The sequence below is a fragment of the Cyprinodon variegatus genome, unplaced genomic scaffold (genome assembly GCF_000732505.1).
Source record: "Cyprinodon variegatus isolate N-32 unplaced genomic scaffold, C_variegatus-1.0 Scaffold327, whole genome shotgun sequence".
Lineage (NCBI taxonomy): Eukaryota > Metazoa > Chordata > Actinopteri > Cyprinodontiformes > Cyprinodontidae > Cyprinodon > Cyprinodon variegatus.
In genome coordinates, this window is record NW_015150780.1 from 21,374 (window position 1) to 45,931 (window position 24,558).

At 37.0% G+C, this 24,558-nt stretch overlaps 1 protein-coding gene across 1 annotated transcript; it reads left to right on the forward strand.

Annotated features, from left to right (window-relative positions):
• Positions 1-736: 736 nt before the first annotated feature.
• LOC107091175 (septin-9-like) lies at positions 737-21,898 on the forward strand. Its single transcript, XM_015384962.1, has 10 exons — positions 737-845; positions 13,518-13,727; positions 15,071-15,199; positions 15,329-15,410; positions 15,537-15,674; positions 17,062-17,179; positions 17,437-17,532; positions 18,083-18,179; positions 18,770-18,821; positions 20,602-21,898. The coding sequence occupies exons 2-10, from the start codon at positions 13,553-13,555 to the stop codon at positions 20,741-20,743; spliced, it is 1,029 nt and encodes a 342-aa protein (XP_015240448.1). The 5' UTR covers positions 737-845; positions 13,518-13,552; the 3' UTR covers positions 20,744-21,898.
• The last annotated feature ends 2,660 nt before the right edge of the window (positions 21,899-24,558 follow it).

A 24,558-nucleotide genomic window follows, 5' to 3' on the forward strand; every position in this document is an offset into this window, starting at 1 on the left:
ACAAAAAAGAATTTCACAAACACCTTCACATGTGTGTATTGGTGAAAATTGAGAACATTTTTTGCTCCATAAATATTGTCTGTTTAAGAAATTTCAATTGAACAAGCCTTTTCTATCATTCCACAGTATAAAATAAGTGAAGTTTTTATGATTCATGCTGGTATTGTATCTGGTCAATATCGGTATTGGTCAATAATCAAAGCTGCAATATCGGTATCATATGTGAAATTAAGTTTATATTTGGACACACCTTATTTCCATTGGCCTTAATTTTGTCACCGATTCTGAAAAAAAAGTCAACTTTGATTTTTTTTCCATGCAGTAAAGCATTAACTTTTTTTTTTTTATGGATGTTTAGTGGCTTTCAATAATTGGTAATAGTCTCAGTTTTGGTACAGATCGTGCTTTCTAGTACGGATCGGGTAGTGACGGAGCTTACAGTGTTGTTTGATCTGTTTATTAAATGAGTGGAATAAACTGAAGCTGACCATATTAGATAAGGTATTGGATAATCCTGAGAGTTTAGAAGAGGAATAATAGTTATTACAGGACTGTGTAGACACACCTACATTGTCTCTGCTCCTGCCTAGACTCTGCTCCTGAGAAATAGATAATGACTCTTTGTTTCAGTCCGCTCCGATTTATTTATTTTTTTGTTTCTCTGGAGAGGGGGGGTTGAAGGAAATGGGTGGATCTTGATGCTTTGCATGCTGAGTCACATGGCAGACTTGAGTGGGAGGGCCAGGCAGAGATCTGCCACAGCAGAGTCCAGCCTCTCACTGCTGCTCTTCACTTCAGCAGGGGACAAGTCTTTCTCACACTTGCGCACACACATTTTACACACGGTAAGTGCTTCACACGCTGGCAGGGGATTGCTTGTGTACATGTATGGGAGTGTGTGTGGGGGTTTCTAAGAATTCTGTTGGAACTGAGTTTTTCTCCTGCTCTGTTTTTCTTCTGCCCCTGAAGTTGACGTCTGTTTTGGTTACCAGGTGATGAGTGATTTAATAATGTTGCTAGAAGCATTGCCATCTCAGCCTCTGCTTTCCTGATGACTCTCTGTTGGTTTGCATGTTTAGAAACATGGCTTTTGAGGCAGTTTTCATGCCTGCAGCCCTAAGGTCCATTCACATCAGCTTTATGGGAACACTTGTTTTTAAACACAGACTTGGACAAATCTATAATCCTTTCTAAGACTTGCTTCTTTATACTTTTTTTTAAACTCCTACAAACAGTTTTGCAAAGTAAACAGCAGAGTTGATCAGTTTAGTTTCATAATAATAATGGTAATAAAGAATAGACAATTATTGATATTTTCCTTACAGAAAAAAGTACTAGTATCTGCTTTAAAGTTGAAACGGTTTCTTTATTTTTTGTTCTGAGTTGATTTGTTGACCCTCTGTCAGATTAAGTTTCCCTTTACATTCATTGTTGCTTATCTGCCTCACCTTTCTGCCATTGTTGTGGCAGTGGTTTCTGGGCATCAGCTTTGTCATCCCAGGCTTTTATTGTTCACTACTCAAATATGGCCCTGTCATAAAATCCAACCGCTGGAAAAGGCCAACCGCCCCTAACCTTTCTAGAGAGTCGTCAGCCTCTGCTTTGCCTCAAAGGCATGCAGTGCGCACACTTTTACACACACAGGACTGTTGAAAGGAGCTCTGTTGTGGCCTCCAAGCATTGCCAGGCAAGAACAGACCGTGGCCTTTTACCAGCAGTTAATAGGACCCAAAAAAGGTTGATTTTTACCTTCTGTGTCTTTGTGAGCAAGACAGTGGGTGAGTGGAGTTGGATAATGCTGCCTTCCTGGAATTTAGCGTCATGAATTAGCAATGCAAAACATTTCCTGAATACAACCTGCAGTCTGAAATGATAAACTGATAACGTTTAGATTTGATGTCCTCTCAGCTTACGTTCTATGTGAAATTTAAACAGTTTTTTTTTTTTTTTATAGTAAGACTGCATTAAGAAATACAGATATTAGTATAGTAACATGACCAACATAGGTCACGTGTCTGTAAAAAAGTTTTTGGGTATGACTAGGATGCAGACCTTTAGCAAAGTACATCAAAAACTGCATCAAATGTATAAATATGCAAACAGTGTCAACCAGGCATATGTTGGTGTTTGATGCAAAGGTATATTGATCTAATTAATAAAGCCCTTTTAATAGTTGGCAAACAAAATAACTGATTGACTGGCACATTCATTTTGTGTTTAAAGCATAGAAGAGCAAAGCCCTTGCTTGTTGCTGCACACTGTTATTCAGCTGGCTGAAAGCTCTGCCTACAGGAATAATTTGATTCGATCTGTAAGAAATCTTTAAAAAAAATGAAAAATATAGACTGGCATTGTTTAGAAACTAAAGAACACACAGCTCATCATTCATAATAATGAAACTGGCTGCACAGCATATCTGCAGTCTGTTACTACTTCAACTATGAAGTTGAAGCAGGTTAGTTATTTCACTATAAGGAGCAGAAGCGTTTAAAAGGGCTAATATTCTTAATGATAAATTACTTTTACTAAACTATTTCTACATTTAGCAGGCTTTGTATCAAAGTCAATATAATGATTATGACTGTAATCAGTCTTGATTTTATCAATAGTAGAAATCCTTAATGCTTTTCCTATTTTGTCTTAGAATTTAGATTATGTTTTTTATTTTTATTTTGAATGTTTGTATAAATACAATAAAACCTTAAGCTGCCTTTGTACTCTGTGTTATAACAGGAATACTTATTAGTAATTACCCATGCTAGGTACAGTATAAATGATGTGGTCTGGAAATTGAAAAAAACCTTTTAGAGTATACCATCTTTCAAGGTGTCCAGATTGAAACTTTAACTAATTTGCACAAATCTGATTCTAAGTAGGTTAAAAACATTTGAACAGCATATGATGACCCAGAGATTTTTCTGTTTAATTGCGTAGTAATACGACTTACATGATAAATAGCTCTGTGTTGGAAAACTCTGGATGTTGTCTGAACGCACTCCTGAGTTTTGCATGTGGGTCAGTCACAGTCCATAAATACTGGTCCTGCTAGCTGTAAAAGACTTTGATAACAACCGTCGGCTCCCGTATCTAGATGGTTGTGAGCTGCAGAGCCTAGAGACTTTACAGATTACATAGTTCCCAAAGTAGAAGGTATGTGTTGTGATTGAGTTATCTATCCTAGGTTGATAAACACATTCCTGTTTGGGTTTTTTTTGTTTGTTTTTTTTTTTTTTTTTTTTATCTGTTGTGCACATTTGTGAAAAAAAAACAGCTCTTAGGAAGCTCTTTAAAATGACCTAACCTCACCTTCCTCACCGCAACAGTGTTTGAGAACAAACGCCTTTTCCATTTTAATTCCCATTCATTTACATGGAGTTTTTCATTTGTCAGTCTATTAGTTGAGGTCTGCTGTGCGTGAGGACAGAGGTCAGGTTTCTAATCCCCCAGGCCCCATGGATCCATACTTCCACAGGCCACCATTTCACCAATACAATTTGACTCAATTATTAAGATAAACATTACCCCAGCCAGGCTAATGACAATAACATCCACTGAGCAACTATCAGATATTGGCATGCTGTTGTTTTAATTTAGCTTGTCGTACAGGGGATGTTGGATGAACTAATTTTTAGGTTTTCATTTTTTTTTTTTTTTTTTTTTTTTTTTTTTTGCTTATCCTGCTTATTTCAGCTCGCCACCTCTGTTGTATAATTTAGTCAAATTAAACTGTTTAATAAAGCAATTTCTCAAAATAATATCCGATTCTCTGAAATTTCAAAGGCTTTTTAGAATGAAAACCACTGAGACCAAAAGAATTTTACACCTGCATAGGTTTTTGTGTTAGATGTTGTAAAGGAAATCTTAATTTGGTTAACGCCAAGGGTACAGTACCTTTTATCTTCCTCAAACCACCTGCTGTATGTTGATCTGCAGACCCGCTTTTCCCAGAGGCTAGCCTAGTGTGTTGGGAAGAGTAGTCTTAGAGAATAACTCTCATAAGCCTGTGTTCATTAAAGAAGCCTTACCTGACAGTTTTAGTTTAGTACTTGTTTAATGAAAACTTTGCAAGAGTTTGTTAGCACTTCAAATTGCCAAAGTGTTTTCACTTTATCAAGTTGTCTTCAAGTCCTCTTTGCCAGTCCAATTTTGATATAATGCAGAAACATCCAGAACTACATATATGGTAACAAAGAAAGATGTTTGAGTAGAAGTTTAGCGCAACTTGCCTTTTCAGTAGCTTGGGGCAAGAAGAATGTCAATAACATGAGAAATCCCCAAGTTTCTAACAGCATATGCATGTTTCCGAAAACTTCATTGAGTTAAATTTCAAATGTCCTTTAATTTTTATAAAGAAACTACATTAAAATGTAACATTTGTGTGAGTTTCCTAAGAAAAAACACAGTTTCCAGAGCAGACATGTTCAATGGTCTGTGCCTGAAGGTCAATATCTAATCTTCTCATTTTGTCACAACATAAAATGGTACCCAAAATACTCAGCTAACAATAAGAAAACTAAAACATTTACGATGATGAAAGAAATGATGAACAAAATATCCAGAGGCATGTAAATGTAAAGGAATGCCTACCATGGAAAAAAATATTAATGCATCTAAGACTTTTAAAACCTAGAAATTGGATTTCAAATTTAAGATTCCTAGTAACATATTTTGCTCAAAATCTGTTTATCAGCTGTAAAAATAGAAGCTGGTAGACATTAACTCATTATCTTTTGTAAAAAAAGTTTTTTTATGTTTTACATAGTTTTATTATTTACAGCTAAATCAAAAACTTCCCTTTTTGTAGCTCTGTTATAAAACAATGTAAAGGTTATTTAATAGTTTAAGTGGGATAATTATCATTAGAAAGCTATGAGACTCACTTTATATCTGCTTTTGACTGTTTTTTGTAAACAAAAATGTTATGGTGGTTTATATTTATTGCAAGAGCATCAGAAAACCTTCAATTTAAGTTATTCTGCTAAAACATTTCTTTAGGTTACATACTTTTGCAAAGTATAGAAATTCACTCCACTGCATTTATGTGAGGAATGTCGTTCTGCAGTGGAATTGCTTTCCATAATTATAGATGTTGAGATAGAAATTAAACAAACAAGTTTTGGATTGGTTTGTCAGTCCATGAAGTTCCTGCATGCACTCGTGCAGCTTCGTACATTGATGCTTGCTGAAGTTTCATAATATGCTCGTTAAACCTCAAAAATGCTGAGAAATCCATTCCTTGTGAGCATCTTAATGTCAGAGGGAGCTGAGGAGACTAGAAAGACAACAACTCTTGTGTACCACCACAGTTTGGAGACCGAACACATTCCTCTGGCAGTCCAGACAAACTTTTAGGATCCAGCTGTCATTACAGAAATTAGCACCTCTTTTAAAGCATTGCAGTAGTTGTTTGCGTGCTAAATAGCTACAATTGAAATGCATTGAAGTAGAACAAAACAGATTTTATATGTGATCCAGGGTCCAGTATTGGATGACATGATGTCCGGCTTAGATCCTGCTGCAGGGCAAAGAGGACATGTCTTCCTTGTGCTGAACGATGAGGACTATGGGAACTCAGCTTTGCTGCACAAACACACTGACTATAATAACACAACAGACCCTGTTTGCACCATCACTGCTTCAATTTCCTTCTTTCATTAAAGGAGATACTGTCGAGGATAGAAAGTGTTTAAGTGTGCATGTTTGCCTATCCTAAACCCAATGTTGTGGAGTATAAAACTGATAAGGGCATCTGCTGGGTTTGCAGCAGCTTCTCTTTTTATCAGAAGTGCAGGAAAAGTCCAGAACTTGAATGTTTTGGATTTTTTTCTCTGAGCGTAATTAACAGCAGCCCACTATATTTTCAAGGTTAGCTTTGGGATCCTCGTCAGACCCATTCCATGATTTCATACTGTCCTCTTTTGTCATGTTTGAAAATGGGAAAAAGGCAAAGGGTTTTCAATTAGGCACATAAAAAATATTTTAGCAGATAAGTTATCTTTTGTTTTTGACTAAGAGCTCCATACAATAAGTGGAAAATCCTTCTGGGTTACTCTCTTTGAAATTAAAAATATTGATGGATGCATATGCAAAATAAATAGAAGTCACTTGTTTGAAGAATACCTGATGTGTAGATTATTGTAACTATTTTTAGCAGTGGATTAAAGCTGAAAACCTAAAGTGTCAAAGATGCATATAAGGAATTTTTATGACATCTATTTTTGAAAGTATGAGATTGTTACAGTCATGCATTTGCTCTCCCCGGCCATCATTTTGTGGATGATTAGATCCCCCAGTATCTCTCTTTATGCCAAGGTAATTTTAGTTATGAATGACAATGAGCAAACATCCAAACTAAGATCTGTGGCTAGATAAATGGGTGATAAATGAGTCGTCTTCCATATGGAGCTTTGAAACATAGATGTCCACAGCATGACAAAAGTGAAATCAACCACTAATGCCACTGTAATCATCATTATAAAAGAGAAGTTTAACAAATGAATTCAAATGATGACATTTTCAATGCTCAATCTGTAAAGGCATGGCCGTTAGACAGGATTTAAAAAAAAAATTCTTATAAGAAAAAAAGTTTTAGGTTATAGAAAAATAGAATAGAAAATCCCTTTACTGTCCCAAAATGGGGAAATTGTGGTGTTAAAACAGTATTGGATTATAGCAAAAGTGGTCACACACTGTGTAGCTTAAAGTGTATAGAAATAACAGAATAAGTGATACAGTTAAAAAAATAAAATGAAAGAATACTCTACTATGCAGAGTTTTTTTCAAATATAAACACTCTGTTTCTGGAGGATAAATAATCAATATACAACTGTGGACATTTTTACAGCATTGGATATATGAAAATAGCAACAGCAGAAATGTGTTTTAAAAAAAAAATCCATCCATCCATCCATCCATCCATCCATCCATCCATCCATCCATCCATCCATCCATCCATCCATCCATCCATCCATCCATCCATCCATCCANCATCCATCCATCCATCCATCCATCCATCCATCCATCCATCCATCCATCCATCCATCCATCCATCCATCCATCCATCCATCCATCCATCTATAGTCTACACCCCCTTCTTTTTGCAGTCTTCTTGGGGAGCTGCTTCCTTTCTTCCACAGTAATTGGGTGAAACTCAAGAGTACACCCTGGACATGTCGTCATCATCTCATAACAGATTATTTGATGTTTTTATTGCAAAGGAAAGTTCTCACTGGTCTTCATTAATGATAAATGTGTTTACGCTATTAATAAAAAAAACAACTGGACTACAGCACTATCATACACCAGAGAACACAGCAGACGAAGCATGATGTTGGGGAAAAGTTTGGTTAAAAATATTCTTTTCCCAGAACATTTTACCAAAATGTGGTCAGTCTTTCATTTGAAATTGGAAAGAATATGGTACATTTTCATGCAAGCAGAGAAATGATCAAAAAGGCCTTCAGGGGCACAGCGATGTCTCTACAGGAGCTGTAAAGCTCTACAGCTCAGGTGGGAGAACATGAGGGACAGCTATTGATTGTGTCCTTTACAAATCATGCCTTTTCTGTTGTAAAACCAGTTAACTCCATGAAGGATCCTGTTTTCTCCTCAGAATTACACACTGGGTTGTTTTTCTCAAAGAATCTCAATAAAACCATTGAGGCCTGTGGGTTTGCTGTGACAAAATGTGGAAATGTTTGAGGAATGTTGACACTTTTTGATGGACAAAAATAATCAGGCGTTTTCCTGACCCATCCTCTCTATGAAACGTCTGCTTTGTTCTCAGAATAAAACATTTAGATCCATTATGTCCATCTAAATAAAATCTAAGAGGCCCACAAATTGCATCCTGCTGTTGTAAAGGTTTCCAAACAAAGCAGACACTTTATGGGATGAGAGTTTTAAGGATCCAGTGGGTGACCCTGTGATTTACAAAATCTCTGTGCGTTCCAAGTTTCCAGTCTGTTTCTTACACTGAATTCCTCTCTTGTGACTCAAGCCAGTTTGTAGAGCAGGTCAGAGCACTGGTTAGTCATGAAGGGGAACAAACTCAGCGGGCTCTTTTCCATCCTAAACTGGGACACGACCTCTGACCTGCCTGCTATGCTGTCAAGATCAACACTCTGAGCAGCTGCATTGCAGCTTGGTGATCCGCATTGCCTCCGTACTTATATTGAAGAGACTGCTTGATCAGGTATTTGGTAGCTTAAAAAGATTTGGACGTGAGCTGAAATGTTTGTTTGAAATAAAGTTGCATCTCAGTTTGGAGGTCTGTAGTTAGTTAGTGAGGAATGCCTCAGGCCCGAAAGTGGAATAAATCACTAACATGGCTGTCCACAGTCTTTTCCCTTTTTCATCCCCCCCTTTTCTGTCTTAAATGTTTTCCTGTGTCCTCCTCCTTCCTTGGCCTTTATCTTTTTCTTCCTCAACCCCAAGACTTAAAGGTCCACTTCCTTTTTCTTCTTAACTTGATCTCACCGTCGTCCCCATACTTCTTTCTTCATGCTTCCCCCTCCCTGCCTTTGTTTGCCTTCTCTTAAAGAAAAGCTTTGTGGTTCAGCCGACCGCCGGCTGTATTTGCAAAAAGCAGAGAAATCTGATACTGCTGGAGGCAAACAAGAAAAACTTTAGTGACTCTAATAGAAAACATAAATGCAATGAGTCCAATGAGTTTCTTTGTGTTTCCCACTCGCTGGGATTAGTACTCTTCTCCTGAAACCTTCAAATCAACTATTTTATCAATAAATTACATTACAGAAAATGAAGAAGAGAAAGCAGACTTGTTGATAAATCTTTAAACGTTGATCCCCATCTAAACTTTTAAGATTAAGGCCTCCAATATTACCAAATACACCACGCTCTATAACAAAGCAAAAGGGCGAAACTGAGCAACTCTGCTTTACTCTGTTCAGCCTTCCTGTTATCTGCTAAAAGTCTCTAAACAGTCGCATAAAAGATACGTTTAGCCATACAACGCCTGATTCCATTTGGGTATCTTACTAAATCTCCCAGCTTTCTTTATATATGAAATATATCAGAGATTTTGAGTTTACCCTTAAGAAACAATTTGTTAATTGAAAGTGGAAAAGCTGTGGTTTTGTGTTCATAGATCGACTTTTTTTAAGTTTCTGACACGGATCTGGGCCGGTGAAGCTGAAAAAATTAATAAAACATCATTCCTTAGATATCTTACTTCATCTCTACATTAGATTTACTGCATATGCATTTTGTACTGAAACATGACCTGTTAATTAATATCACTCTATAATAAATTCACTCGTTTTGTATCAACATCTTTCCATTCCAGGATGAAATGTTTACTGAAGCAGATAGCAGTTACTACTTGTAAGGAAATTTTTTTGTTTTGTTTTTTTTCTATGTGTTGCATGTTTTAAGAGAAGGTTTGCAGTTATGAAGACCAGGGGATAAAGCTTTATACTACTGCTCCTTTCTTGCCTTGATGTTACATAATTCTAAGCATTGCAGGTCAGTGGTTCATTATATCCCGTATTTCGTTACCCAACAAAAATGAGTGTATTTTTATTTTTGCATAAATATTTTTCAACTCAAGTGTAAATAATGCTGAGACTCCATCTGGAGGTAGAGTTGCATCCAAAAGGCTTAAACTGAAAAATATGAATCTAGTAACTGATCACAAGTTTAAGCAAAACAACATTGTAACAGTTTAGATTTTCCTTGTTGTTTTAGTTTTTTTAGTTGCTTTTAGATTATACATATTATATAGATACTGCATGCTGACTTGCATTGTGTTGCAGTTCTTTCTGTTTTGCTCTTATGGTGTTTGAAGTGGAAATCTTTGTTTACAAACTTGCCTGATGAGGTGAGCGGCACCATTAGAATAACAGATTACTTTTTAAATTGAAGAAATTTCAACCTAAATATTTACAACCTAATTCAAATGTGATCAGTCAATAAATTACAGAAATACCAGAAAACACTGTGCAGGATTGGCTGCAAAATGTTGAATCACACTCTAAACTTTTAGGATTGGGTTTTAAACTTAGTTGTGGTTGGTCTCTGTTTTAATCTGAGAAGAGCTGAAAATCAATAATATTGTGATTTATCTTTATTGTACTAGCAACAACAGATTGGTCAAAGGCTTAATTTCAATCAAACAGTAAAACAGGCAATATACAAATAATGGGAATATAAATTGGCTGAAAAGTATCAAAAAAAGGAGAAGAAATTGTTTTTGCATGAATCATACTTTTATAGCTGATTAGCTCAGCATGATTGGAAAATGTCTTTAACGCTTGAGAAAACTTTTAAAATATCTCGTATTGTTCAGGCTGTCTGAAAGGACTTGTTTTATGAAAGGTAGAGTAGCTCCTTCCCCATCTTTCACTAAACAACGGTAACCTACTTTTTGCTGAAAGGTCTGATTTAAGAACATTTCTACCCCTAAAAAAAATTACTCCAGCCACTCTCTATTTTTTTTCTATAGATAACTTTAAAACTATGGTTGACAATGCACTATCCTTTTAATGCATCACTAAGATTTAATCCAAGTTTTTGCTTAATCAGGGATATGATTAAAATGATTGTTGAGGTTGGTATGCAGCACTTGGGACTTATTGATGCTTCATTTCGGATTCCCTTATGAAAAACTCCACTATGTAACTTGAGAGTATATGTATGAAACTCGAGGCCTACGAGCTGAAGCTGACCCACCACAACATTTAATCCGTCCCCTAGTAGCCAAAAAGAAAAACCATACAAAGTCATTGAGTAGAGACATATCTGGGCTTTTAAAATGTACAAAGACCCTGTTAAAGCTTTGATCATGCTGAGGTTGCCCGATATAAAGACTTTGATACCCTTGCTTTAGAGGGTCGTATCTGTCACTGAATGAGTCATGTTGCTCTAAGTTACACAGTATTGCTTTTAAGCAGCCAGCTATCAAGAGAGATGGCTACTTAATCAGCCACTTTTAGCTTAATACTCATATTATCAAGAGCAGAACACTGAAAAAATCTATTAATTTCTGGACCTTAAAAGCTCACAAGTTGTTCGGCAGGTTCTTCTTATGTGTTTGAAATAATACACTGTAGCAAACATTTTCATATATGTTACGTTTTATATTCAGAAATATCTTAATATTTTTGTTGTTTTTTGATTGTTAACTAAAACTTGAAGTATTTAACTATTGGGTATATGAACATGTAGATATAAAAACTCTAAGGATATTAGGGATATTGGACCATGTTAATCCCTTACGTCTGCATTAATGCTTAAAGACAAACTAAAGAGATAAATACAGAAGGGATAAAAGGCCAAGAAAGGGAGGAAGAGTTCAGAGGCAGAGGTATGTGTGGAAGGTTGGTACAGAGGGGAGGTGGAGGACATTGAGTCGCAGCAAGTTGCTGACTGACTGACTGGAACAGGATGGGGAAGTGGTGGACGAGACCGGAGCAGCTTCCATAGGTGGGTCTCTATGACACATGGATTCACACAATGAGCTACATTATGGAAGTCAGACTAGACTTTAGAGTTTCCACTGAAATATTATTCTTTGCTCATTTCTTTTTTTTTTTTTTTTTCATAACTCACTCCAAGGTCAGTTATAATTGTTCACGTTTCCACCAGCAGGAATGCCGATTTAGACGAGTAAAGGATTTTATGTTGGATTATTTGCAGGATTCTGTATCATTAAGTCCACGTATGTGCCTACTTGTCAGCTGAATGATCAAACATGAAAGGTTCATAGCCAGGACAGGGCTCCAATGCACAAAGCCAAATATCTATGCTGTAAATGTGTGTGTGAGGCAGGCCAGCTGGGAGCAGATCATGTTTCAGCTGCTTTCCCCGTCTCACATTAACAGGACAGAGGCCTAATGCAGGGCTGTATCACCAGAGAAACAAAGATATAAACACAACATTTCAAACCTATACTGACAGCTACACTGTTACAGAGGGGCAGTCGTGTTTCTACATGCTCAGGGTTTAATAAACAGACTAAACGTTGAATATATAACTTATTAATCCACACAAGGAAATTGAGTGATTGGAGCGGACCGTTTCAATGACTTCCTGCCAAGACCTGAAGTGCTTTAAAACTAGATCAAATATTTTCTAATAGGTTCAGTCTAGTGGGACGAAGGCTACATCTGTTTAAAATTCCCCCTGTTTTAACAGAGTTGGTGAAGGGATGGTCAAATCTGTCTGATCATCACTTTTGCCCCTAATTAAAGGATCCCATTAAATATGAAGAGAATTTGGGTGGAAATGAAATGCGGACATTTAAGATGCCTAAAGCTTTGCTGCTGCTCGCTTTCTAAAGTATTTCATCCCTTTAATGTTTTGGAATTTTAATACATAATTTATATGGCAGACTGATGCTGAAAGTGACCTCTGGGCATGCTCTCTACTCTCTGCTTCAAATCAGACTGAACACTTTTTAGAAATTGGTCTGCCCATAATCCTTTTTGGGATTTTTTTTTCATGTTCAGGAAACCATCCAATAATCACCTTCCTCTTGTCTGTATCCACGCCTATAGAGGCCAAGAAAGGCTGTTTCTTGTGTCGATTGCAAAGTAGCCAGAGACGGGGCACGCCCTGTACAGGTCACCCATCCATTACAGGGAAAGACGGAAACACAAAGGATAAAGCATCATGAAGTCACACACTCACTCCTCAGGGGTCATTTAGAGACCTGACACCAGTTAAGCTAACCTGTATGTTTTTATGAACTCTGCCTGTGGTTTATACACGTGGAGTGGATGTCTGGAGTTGGTTAAAAGTTACCATATATATCGGCCCACTTTAAGCATGCAAAGTCTAACTAGCTGTGCTGGAAACCACAACAACAGAGAGGCTTTTTTATGGGTTTTTCCACATCTGTTTTGATTTTTGCCTGTTTTGTTTCCATTAAATGTAGGATATAAAAGTTTGTCACTGAAAGGAATTCTTAATTTGTGTTAAAGAAAACAAGAGGTTCAACAAAGACTCTCCCTGACTGGGAGAGTCTTTGTTGGTCAGGATAATGATTTGTGATATTCTGGATGCTGGACTTTATTATCTACCATTTGCCAACCAGTTGGGGCATTTCTAGAGTCTAGGTCAAAGTGCAAAGACTAATTTGCTCTGTAATTATTATCCCCCTGTGATATCAGCATGTAGGTATTCAGATGACTATGAAGCTTTAGGCTGCTTGACAAACTAACCTGTTTGGATTGTTGTCATCAGATTCAATAAAACATTTTTACTTCCTTTCATTTCACTCTAAGATTAGTTTTTTCTCTTACCTTGTGAGATTCTTCAAGTTCTTGAGATTCTTGCTGTGAGGAAGTTTTGTAAAAGAGCTCAGCTGTGTACATCTTTTCCACGTCCTTATCTTTCATGCCGTACCGGTTTTGCACATTTTCTGCATTGCTGGGGTCATTTTTTTGACCTCATGCGACCCCTCTTTCCTTCCCATCCAAGCCTTTTTTCCGCTGAGGCTTTACATGAACAGCTTCCTTGTAACCTTGTTGCGTCCTCTCTTTGCGTCATCATAGGACCAGAGGTGTTCCCCAGCAACAGCAGCAGTGCCATGTCTGAGGCGGTGGTGCCCGACGCCATGGTACCCCCAGCAGTGGGCAGTCTGTATGGGGAGAAGGCCGCTGGAGCTGTGGTGGACTTCAGCTATGTGGGCATTGATGCCATTCTGGAGCAGATGAGGAGAAAAGCCATGAAGCAGGGCTTCGAGCTCAACATCATGGTAGTAGGTAAGGCATGCATTTTTTTAAACGTAAACTTTGAGATTCTTGGACTAAAAAAGAAACATCCACCTCTGCCATGGTTGACGTATCTCTCCTTATATTATGTATCCTCATGCATTATGTTAATCCAAATAATATGTAAAAGTAAATTATAAATGCTTTTGGTATTTTACATTTTACTCTTATTGCAGCACTCTACAAAGATGCATCCCTCAAAAAAAAAATTTATTTTTAATTTTTTCCTGTTTTATTGCATTCTTTTCCTCTAATTAGTCTTGACTGAAAGAAGAGGGCTAGATTCAATTTATAACAAGCAGCCATCTCTGTTGGAAGCCCAACACTCTCCTCTTGAGTCCTGCGATCAAACACCTTTAATTATACACACAGCTCGGCTGTAACCACGCCGTCATAAAACTCTCCACTTCTAATTGGCGTCTCGTGAGGATGATGTCGCAACAGCTTTTCTGTGAAAGTTGCTTTTTCTGCATGCAAGGTTAAAAAGAATTGGACTTAAAGGTTGTTTGAAATAAAAATAATATGGTTTCCATTTTTTCTTTTGTTTGCTTCTATGCTTTAAAGATAAAATAAATCTGTTACACAAACTACTTTTGTTTAAACTTTCTATTACTTAGGTAGAAAAGTAACACAAAATACTGTATTGCATAATTTTCTCTTTCATTTTTCCCCCTAAATATCAAAACATAAATGAAATAATGAGGTTCTAACATGATGAAATATAAAAACCTGCATTGCGTATGTAAACTTTTGGAATCTACTGCGTCTAACTGTTTTTAAACAATATTGTTAGTCCCTGAACCAGTCTTTATCAGGAAACAGTCTTTTTCTGTGAAAGTTGTAGGTAATTACGCCACTTCAACATTATTTCAATTGGTGTAAACACTGTTGGCATTAATATAACCTTCTTGTACGAGTTCCAGCTGTGCAGTTTTTAAACCTCTGCATCAATCATGTTCTGCTGCCTGCTTGCTTAGGTGACTTTTTTTTTTTTTGAGGTCAGCTCCATAAATCAGAGCAGTTCTTGTTGACTTAACCTGAATTCAAACTTTTAATGGTTATATCTCTGTAGAAGTCTGGCTGTAGCTAATTATTCAGCTGCCAGATTATGTAAAGTAATGCCCCTTCCTCATTTTAATGTGTATAGTAATGTGAGCAAATGAGCAGGGAGATGCTGTTTCTTTAAAGTTCAGCAGCACAGGATCCGTTGTCCTCATTTAATCCAAGTTACAGACTTTCTTTAAAGTTATTTTTTAATTATGTGTGGATTTATTACTGTATTAGTATGCAGCCAATATAACTGATTTCTTTCATTTTCTACCTTTGGCTTACAGGACAGAGCGGCCTCGGAAAGTCGACTCTGATGAACACTCTCTTCAAGTCTAAAGTCAGCAGGAAGTCTGTACTGGGCACAGGCCAGGAGAAGATCCCTAAAACCATAGAAATTAAGTCCATCAGTCATGGTATGTTTTTGGTTTTTTTTTTCTTCTTTCTGCTGTCCTTATTGTTGTTTTATTGAATGTCATCTTATGAAGCAGCTAAATTTTAAAGGGAATCAGGTTGCATTTCCATATGGCTTTTTTTGTGGGCAGACATTGAGGAGAAAGGAGTCCGAATGAAGCTGACTGTCATTGACACACCAGGATTTGGAGACCAGATCAACAATGAGAACTGGTAAAAGTTTTTCTACTGCTGCAGACATGTATTCAATGAGAGTTTAGATAAACCAACATCTTGGAAACTTTTATTTTCATGGGTTTTTTTTTCTCAACTGACTTTCCTGTTTTTCCATAAACATAGCTGGCAGCCCATCATGAAGTTTATTAACGACCAGTATGAAGCATACCTCCAGGAGGAAATTAACATCAACAGGAAGAAAAGGATCCCAGACTCCAGAGTCCACTGCTGCATTTATTTCATCCCCCCAACTGGTCACTGGTAACCCCACCCACTAAAATCTTATTGAAATCTTATTGAAAATTGTGAAAAATAGCGAGATTTGAATATGAGGGGATTTTAATGTTATTCTTTCATGGTTGGTGGCATTTTAATTGTATTTTAAAGTGCAAATCTTCAGGTTTTGATTGGTTTATACAAAATATTAACTTGAATAAAGAAATTAAATAAAATAGCTCTTTTAGAGAGAATAGACATTGCCCCTGTGCCATTAGTGAATTGTTTAACATAAAAGATCCATAGAAAATGCAACTTTTATGTTTCAATGAGGCCAGTTTACATCAGATAAGACAAATAAAGTCCTGCAAAGCATCACAACAGAAAGTCTAAATAATTAGTATTTAGGGCTGACCTTGTGACGAAGTGACAGACGGCTGTTGTAATTAGTATTTAGGGCTGACCTTGTGGCGGAGTGACAGACGGCTGTTGTTACAGGCTCTGCGGTCTGATGAGTGTCTGCATGTGTTCATCCAGACATTTAGTTTCTTCTCACCTTTGAAAACGTGAAGCTGAGCTTCGTTGCTCTTCATCATTTAAAAACACACAGAGTCCTGTCATTGCACTTAAAAACCAGACGTCATACTGCAGAACACCATTCCACTGCTTTGCAAACACAGGCTGCTCTTCCCAATATGCCAAGTCTCCCCCTGGATTTCTTACAGATGCAAACATCTGGCTTTTATCAAACAGACTAATCTACTTTCTTGGCTCAGCCTGTAGTTCCTGCAGCTCTGGGGACTAGGGTTTACTCAGAGGCGGAATTAGCAGGAGCTTTCACATATTCTCATGTGTCCATCTAGTGATAGACTCAGAACACGTTTTCTTGCATTCTCTGAAAATCTGGCTGTGTGCCTTGGGAAAGATCATGTAACAGTGGACTCTTTATAAAGGTGCACTTGATAAAGACGTGTTCCAGTGCTGCACCTCATCCCTGTAATTTATGTATTTATATTTCTTTATCGTAGCCTGTCTTTGCTCAGGAAGGGGACGCTTGTGAAAGGGTCATCCTGAGTCAAACAGTCTTTAATGTTGATCTAGTACTGCAGAATTCACTTTGAAAACGCCTAATGTGAACTTGCAGGAACAATAGCAAAGACATGGAGTATGTTTCTAAGTGCAAGCAATCATTTTTGCACTTCAGTTTATTTTCTTTTCAAATGCAGAAGTCTGGCTGGACAGAATCTTACAATATGTAGAAGCTTAAACAATCTTTGAGGTTGTAGATCATAAATAACATGAAGCTTCCAGGAAAGCAAAAAAAAATATGTAATGCTTTGTTTGAGAGAGATGCTGGGGAACACTGCTCTCTGCTGGTTGAATGTGTTATTGCAGTTTTCTGAATTTGCTCTGTCATTTCCTTCCCTCTCAGTTTGCGGCCCCTTGATGTAGAATTTATGAGGCGTCTCAGTAAGGTGGTCAACATCGTCCCGGTCATTGCTAAGGCAGATACTCTCACACTGGAGGAGAGAGACTTCTTCAAAAAGAAGGTAACAGTTTTCTTTAAATGTTGGTTTTGTTTTATTTCTTCCTCTCTCTAAAAGTCAGCAGAATGTTAACAAGTTTATTTATTTATTAGAATTACATAAAAAAATCTAACATATTGTTTGAACATTTGATTTTACTAATATGTGCAGATTTATGTGCATGTACGTATCTGTTTAAAATGAAGGAAGCTCTAGTCTATAATTTCCCATTTTTAACAGGTTACAGTTTGTCCTGACATGTTTGTCTTTCCACTCACTAGATCAGGGAAGAGCTGCGAGCCAATGGGATTGATGTTTACCCCCAGAAAGAATTTGATGAAGATGCAGAGGACAGAATGATTAATGAAAAGATCAGGGTGAGAGCTTTACTTTTTGCATTCAAGTAGTGCATTCCATGAACATTATGGTTTTGGTCACATTATTACCACAAACTTCATTTTACTGGAATGCTGTGCTTCAAGCTGTCACAAGCAACACAGAATTGCAAAAAAGAAAAAAAAATGTCATAGTTTTTTATTTTTTTTCTGGGCAACATTTGATTGGTTTAGATGAGGGCATAGTTTTATTTTTTTGAGACTTTTGATTGCTATTTTGATTAATTTAGCTACTTTGCTCAAATGTGTCTTGCAAATGTAAAAATAGATGTCAATAGGGTTTTATAAAGTGTTGCTTGCAGTTATATGCCTCACTTTTCTAAAATTGTTCTTAAAGACATCTTAAAAGCTTTTCATCCACTCGTGAATGTCCACATTGTGTTGACTTACCACGTAAAATATGTTGAAGTTGACAGTCGTAGAGAAGCAAAACCTGATAAAGATTTAGAAGCATGAATACTTTTGCAAAAGAATGGCTGTTGGTATGATTTTTGTAAATCCACTCACTGTGGCTCTTTGATGGTTGGAGCAGGAGATGATCCCGTTCGCAGTAGTGGGCAGTGATCAGGAGTACCAAGTGAACGGAAGAAGGTTGCTGGGGAGGAAGACCAAGTGGGGCACGATTGAAGGTGATTTTCTATGACCCTTTAATCATCAAAGCTGCACATTTACAGCTGATCACAAAGTAAATTTTAAATTTGTTTCTGAAAATGGTGTATTTTATTTTCAGGTTGCTGTTACTGCCTGCTGTACATAGACTTAGACTTTACATGGATGTTGCCGTTTTCTAGATATATACTACATTAACATTGCTTTGTATTAAATGATTCAATCAGTTTTAAATTTATTGCAGCTTTGCGACAATATTAGACAAAGGTAGCCTCTCCAGATAGAAGGTTCAGCCTCTTTATCAAATGTCTCATTAAGGAAGTTTCATTTCCTGCAGCATGCTGTGCAGAAACACAAGCATATGTCTGCTCTGAGGTTTCTCAAAGTGGTTCTTATCTCTTCAGATTTAAATAGCTGCAGAGATCTGTATACATAGGAGATGGCTAACTGTAGCTATATTGAAAATGACACAATGATCTACGTCTCCACCTAGTGGACTGTTCTGGAACTCAACTTTACACCCTCTATGTTGTTTTGATTCTTTGTTAGCTTTATTGTTTGGTTCATTTAATCCAAAAGCTGAAGTCTTCCTTTATTCTGTCTCATGCAGTTGAGAACATCGCCCACTGTGAGTTTGCCTACTTACGAGACCTTCTAATCAGGTGAGTGGATTTTGTCTCAATATTAGAAACACTGAAGCATAGCTAAGTACATTTCCTTTTTAAATTTAAACATAGTCTTCCAGGTCAAATAATTTATAGAGCATTAATTGGCTCCATATAAGTGGGATTTTTGGAGAGAAAGTGGCTGAAAAAAGGTGGAAACCTTGAATTTATGTAAAATACTTTTGCTTCATGATTTTTATTTCCATGTTAAATAGTTTTATGTGCACATAAAATTTATGAGCACTTCTATGTTATCAGCTTAACCCTGTTATCAACTTAACCCGGACTGTCCATTGCTTAAAAAAAATTAAAAAAGTATTTTTTCAAGGTATCATTTGTAGCGGTTTTCAGCATTTGAAAACATTTTGAAAATGCATGTTTTTCAGTCATGGACAGGGATTTTGTTCATATAAGATGGAAAAAAATGTATTTATTGTTTTACAGGAAGTTCATTAATAACTTCCCTTAAGTTAAATTCTAGCTGCTAAGGGAAACATAAGGAGCATTTAGGACAATATCTCTTTATTGTGTGCATCTTTTACCGACTTATGTTCAATCTAAATATAACACATGTGCCATGAAGAACTATGTCTTTTACTGCTAAATAATTTCAAAAGCTTCCAAAAGGTTAAAAACAGTATCAACACTACTTTAAATTACTCTTTCTTTTTGGAATATTTTGTCAAATTAAACTTGGAAACAAAACTGCATAATATGGCAAACCTCCTTCTAAAGAATTGCAGCAGTTTAATACAAAATGTATTTAATGTGCTTTATTATATTACTCTGAAGTGATTAACTTGAATTTACTGTATTTTAATAACAGTAGCATGTATTTTACGTTGGAATAAGGAATTAGACATTTCTGTTTCAAATATGAGCAAAATTATCTTTCAGTTTTGAAAATGTGTTTCCCTTCAGCTATTGTTGCCTTGAGTTTTAAAAGCTGTAACTAGACCCACTATTCCCAGGAGTGAACAAAAAAATAAAATATTAAAAAAAGTAGTTTTCATAAAATATACTTGACAGATATTTTTCCTGAACTATACTGTCATTTTGAGCTAATTTTTTTATTCCTTTTGCTGATTTGATGTGTGCGCAAAATGTACACCAAAAAAATGAAACATAAGAAGTCATGAAGGAGGACAATGTTTAAAAAGGGGCTTAAGTCTTTTTAGAAATGCAACATATGTTTGTGTAATTTTCCTATTAAGGAGGATTCACAGTGTAGGATAACATTACAGTATATGCTGCACTTTAACATACAAATAGCCACAGTCCTCTGTGTTTAAAATCTAAGGTTTAACATATGTTCTTGAAATAAATTGAAAGCTTTAGAGTCTGTAGGAGCACAAAGAGCTTTGGAGACATTAAAGGATTGGTTTTAATTTTTGTTTTTTTTTTGTAAAGAGAGTATTTCCTGGAGGTTTTAATATTTAGTACCAATATTAATTCTTAGTCAGGCAATTGTTTAACAATTGATCCTGTTTGAATAAGAAGATTTTAAAAAAGCAGATGCAGGAATAGCTGAGCTGATCTGAAGGCTGATGACGTGCAAAGGTTTTCAAGGCTTTCAGCTCCCATAAAGAAAAGCAAGGAAGCACCTTTTTGAGTGAAATTACTTTCTATATACAGTAGGAAACAGTGTATTCGTCATCCTTAAATGTCAGGTTGTGGTTGCCTCAGTTATATGTTAATGTTTATTGTGGTATAGAGGGAGATAAATGGTTAATTTCTTTTCTTATTTAGTGCCTTTATGTGTTTTTTTTTTTCTAAGGACCCACATGCAGAACATTAAGGACATCACCAGCAGCATCCACTATGAGATGTACCGCGTGAGGCGCCTCAATGAGAACAACACTGCGGTGGCTCACGCCAACGGCATCCCCGAACATCACCTGACCGCTCACGAGATGTAGGCCGTCGTCTGTAGAGTAAAACACCAACTACAAGACTTGATCTTGATCTTCCCTCCACTCCAGCCCTGATCTCACAGGTGGGGTCCAACGTAAAGTCTGCCAGAGGGACTTTATCATCTGCAGCTTCCAGGACTCTTTGTTTATTGCTTTTTTTTTTAACCATATCCTTATTGATGACAAACAGAGAACAAAGGGTTCTGCCTTCAAGTTTTGCTGCAGCTTGGTTTTTATATTCCTCTCCTGTCTTACAAATCTTATCGTTCATATTTTTGGTGCCAAAGTGTTTCTCTCTACCAAACTGACCAGTTATCTGATTTGCTTTAATAGGTTAAACAAGTTTGTTGTTTCATTTCAATGGTAAGCCTTTGTGCAGCATTAGAAGCACAGTTTCATCTAGAACACCAATATGCATGAAAACTGATAAAGATCATGTTTTAAGGTGATCATTATGTAACCAGAATGTGTTTGAGGAGAGTAGGGGAGCTCTTTCTCAACATGTCTGACCTTCAACCAACCAACCAACACTAACTACAGCTACAGGTTGAAGTAAAGCACATGATGTGCCTTAGATTTTTCTCTCTCTGCATCACATCCTGTGTTTTGGTTTTATTCTTCTATGTTCATATCCTGTTAAATATAAATGTCAACTCTCTTTAACCATCAGCATTATTTAGTTGGAATATCTTAAAGAGTGATTTAAGATACAAAAAAAGTATTTATGCACGCTTTAAAATGTGAACATTTCTCACAGCTTTTCTTCCACTTATTCAGGAACGGTAACAGCAACATGCTCTCAAAAGTTTTTCCTGCTCTTATTGGGTCCTCCTCAGTGCCTTATTTATTGGGGGATGATTTGCGATTTTGTTGGCTGAAACTGGAAAGAAAAGCAGGTTTTTTGATTCCACCTTTTAAAATATCATTTAACATCCTTTAGTCCTCTTGTCGTTTTATCTTCCATTGACCAGACAACCTTCTGTTCTGTTGATCATAATGTACCAAGAATCTTTTCCTGTCATGCATATCTAATGTCCTGTCATTGCCATGCTCTATTGTATATTCCTCTGTGTTCTGTGATACAGTTTTTTAGTTGTATTATTGATAACAAAGTTTTCTTTATCTTATTTTAAAGAAATAAAGATTGAAGTTTTAAATGTTTAAGATGTCAGCTGCAATATATCATGTTTGTAGTCCTGGTTAAGCTTTAATTTTCTCTCATTAATTCATCTCACAGTGAGGGAGGCTTTGTTTCTAATAAAATACCATGTTTTAGATCGTTTTCTGCTACACCGAATCCCTGTAGCATTTAATCGCAGGTGTAATTCACTCATTTGAGCACTTAAGTTGTCATTAAGCCCTTCTTTGATTACCTTCTGGGATCAATATGGCTCTCCACATGGTCAGTGCATAGCTGATTAGCACTAATTACTTGAGGGCATGAGTTCCTCAGTAGGTGAGGTGTGCAGGAAGGAGTTGTAAGCTCCACAATAGACACCGCACCACAGGGTACATGCAAGGATGCATAGGCATCATGAAGACATGGGAGTGCAGAATCTGAAAGGGCAGCAAAGTATTGAGAAGGTTAGCTGACATAGGTTTCATTACTGATTTAATAGCACATTCTTTGCATAAAAAAAGACTATCAAGCTGTTTAATGATGGGGGGGAAAAACCTTTTGACATTTTACCATTCAGCCTCGCTGACATCAAACTAAAGTTATTTTTTAAAATGGCGACTTGGATCAACGCTTCACGAAATGGCATCCGCTGCCGCCCATCCTCCATCCAGGGGTTTACCTCGAGCGCACGCATCCATGACACGTGGAACAATCGCTCTTTGGAAAACTTAAAAGCCTCCATCACATAATCTAACATCTCATCATTTTATTTCTTACCTCCCCCTGTTCTCATGGGGAACGAGCTGCAGGAGAAGCAGCTGCAACTCTCTTCAGCACCAACTGGGGTTCGCCGCCTCTACCGCGTGCCACCCAGCAGTTGTTTGGTTGGCAGCCTCCCAGCGCTTTGCCGCCTGCTGTAATGACATTCATTAATGAGGTGCATGCCTTATGGGTACTAATGAAGTTGGCATCATAAACAGTTTGTTTAATACAGGCTGTGCACATGTAGTTTTTAAAAAAATATTTTGTTTTATCACATTAAACATTGTTTTAGACTGCTTTTATTAAGGATTTTATTTGATAGCACAGCAAAAAACAAATGGGATAGATCATTTCACAATAGATCACAATAATTCTTCAAATACAAATCTCAACGTTTTCAAAAAGCATGTGTACTGTATGTATTTCCCCTTCAAAAAGATGTTTGCCTTTAAAAAAAAAAAACGACCTCCACTCATCAAGCCACTCCCCCCATTTCACTATGCCTTTGTATCACCATTTCTGAACAAAGGCAGAGCCAAGAAACAGATTTTCATAAATTACACATCGGCTAAAAAGCCAAAGTTTGCTGCCCTGAGAACATCAGCTGCTAAAAGAGACCCTTCATGAAAAGTGAGCGTATAACAGTGCAGGTTGCTCCATTTCTCCCTCAGAACCTCGTTGGAGAACATAAAGCAAAAACAGGTCAAGGAGAAGTTGCCAAATCTATAGCAAAGGTGTCAAGCTATTAAAACATGGATGTCCACCTAAACTAATGGAGAGAGTAAAGCAGAGTCTGATGGTTACTCTAGAGGAGCTAAAGAGGCCAACAGGTCAGTTGGAAGATTTAATCTACACATTTATTTGTTGTGGATTCTGTAAATATGACCTTTATGGATAATGGTAATTATACATATAAAAAAAAAGGGGGATTGTGGATTTTTTTCTTTTGAAGCAGACATAGCCTAATTAATATAGTCTATTAACCTAAAGCATTATGCATGGTATGGTTGATACATGTCAGGTCCGCCGCTCATTGACCTTGACCAAAGCACCTTACAGTAGAACTGCAGTCAGTCCCTGGACTGGCATGGCTATCACTGCCCCTACATACTTAGGAACAAATGCACAGGACAAATTTTAACTGGGATCAGCTTCATAGTCATGGTAGGCCACTTCTTTGATTTTATTTATTTTGCTCAGGCTACTCATAAGCCCACAGCCTGTCAAATGTTGAAACAGACAATATTATTGCTATTACTGATAATATATAGTTGAAATTTTACACATTCACTAATAAAATGTCACAGGGGATGGTCAATTAAGAAGGGGAATGATTTTTAAGATTTTTTTTTAAGAAGGGGGATGCCATCCCCCCTCAACATGAGTACTGACCACAACCAGAAGAAGCTGCACAGCACAGAGGATCACTTGTTGCCTGGAGGCAAACTGGTGTCTGGAAGAATATCCATACTCAACATCACCCTTATCAAGTTATCCCTTAAGTGACATGCTGCTGCTGCATCATGTTGTGGGTTTTTTGTCTTCAGGAGGGACAGCGAGGACCGATAGAGATTAATAAAAGAAGGAAGGAATCTTACTGAGGGGGGGTAGAAGCGCTTAAGTTAAAGAAGAATGAGCAAAACTTTCAGTTCCTGTTTCCATGTCCCTAAAGACATGCGGGAAGCTGTAATCGGAGTGATGGCTGATTCTGCAGCGAATCGACTCCTGGCAGCTGAATAAAAATAATCACCTTCATAGATTTAAATTCTCTTAATAAATGAAAGGCTCTTTAATTAGCTTTTTTTTATTATTATTCCTAACCACTAGTGCTGGAGTTCATCAGAATGCATTGCACCCCATTGTCACATCTTTTTAATGAGTCTGCCCATCTTATCTACATACAGTCAATGTGCTACCAATTAACATCTGTTTGTACAAT

Excerpts from the sequence above, each read along its gene's own strand:
- LOC107091175 (XM_015384962.1), top strand. The coding sequence starts at position 13,553 with ATGTCTGAGGCGGTGGTGCCCGACGCCATGGTACCCCCAGCAGTGGGC. Across the intron at positions 17,180-17,436 it reads GAGACTTCTTCAAAAAGAAG|ATCAGGGAAGAGCTGCGAGC; the intron begins GTAACAGTTTTC and ends TCCACTCACTAG. Across the intron at positions 18,180-18,769 it reads CAAGTGGGGCACGATTGAAG|TTGAGAACATCGCCCACTGT; the intron begins GTGATTTTCTAT and ends TGTCTCATGCAG.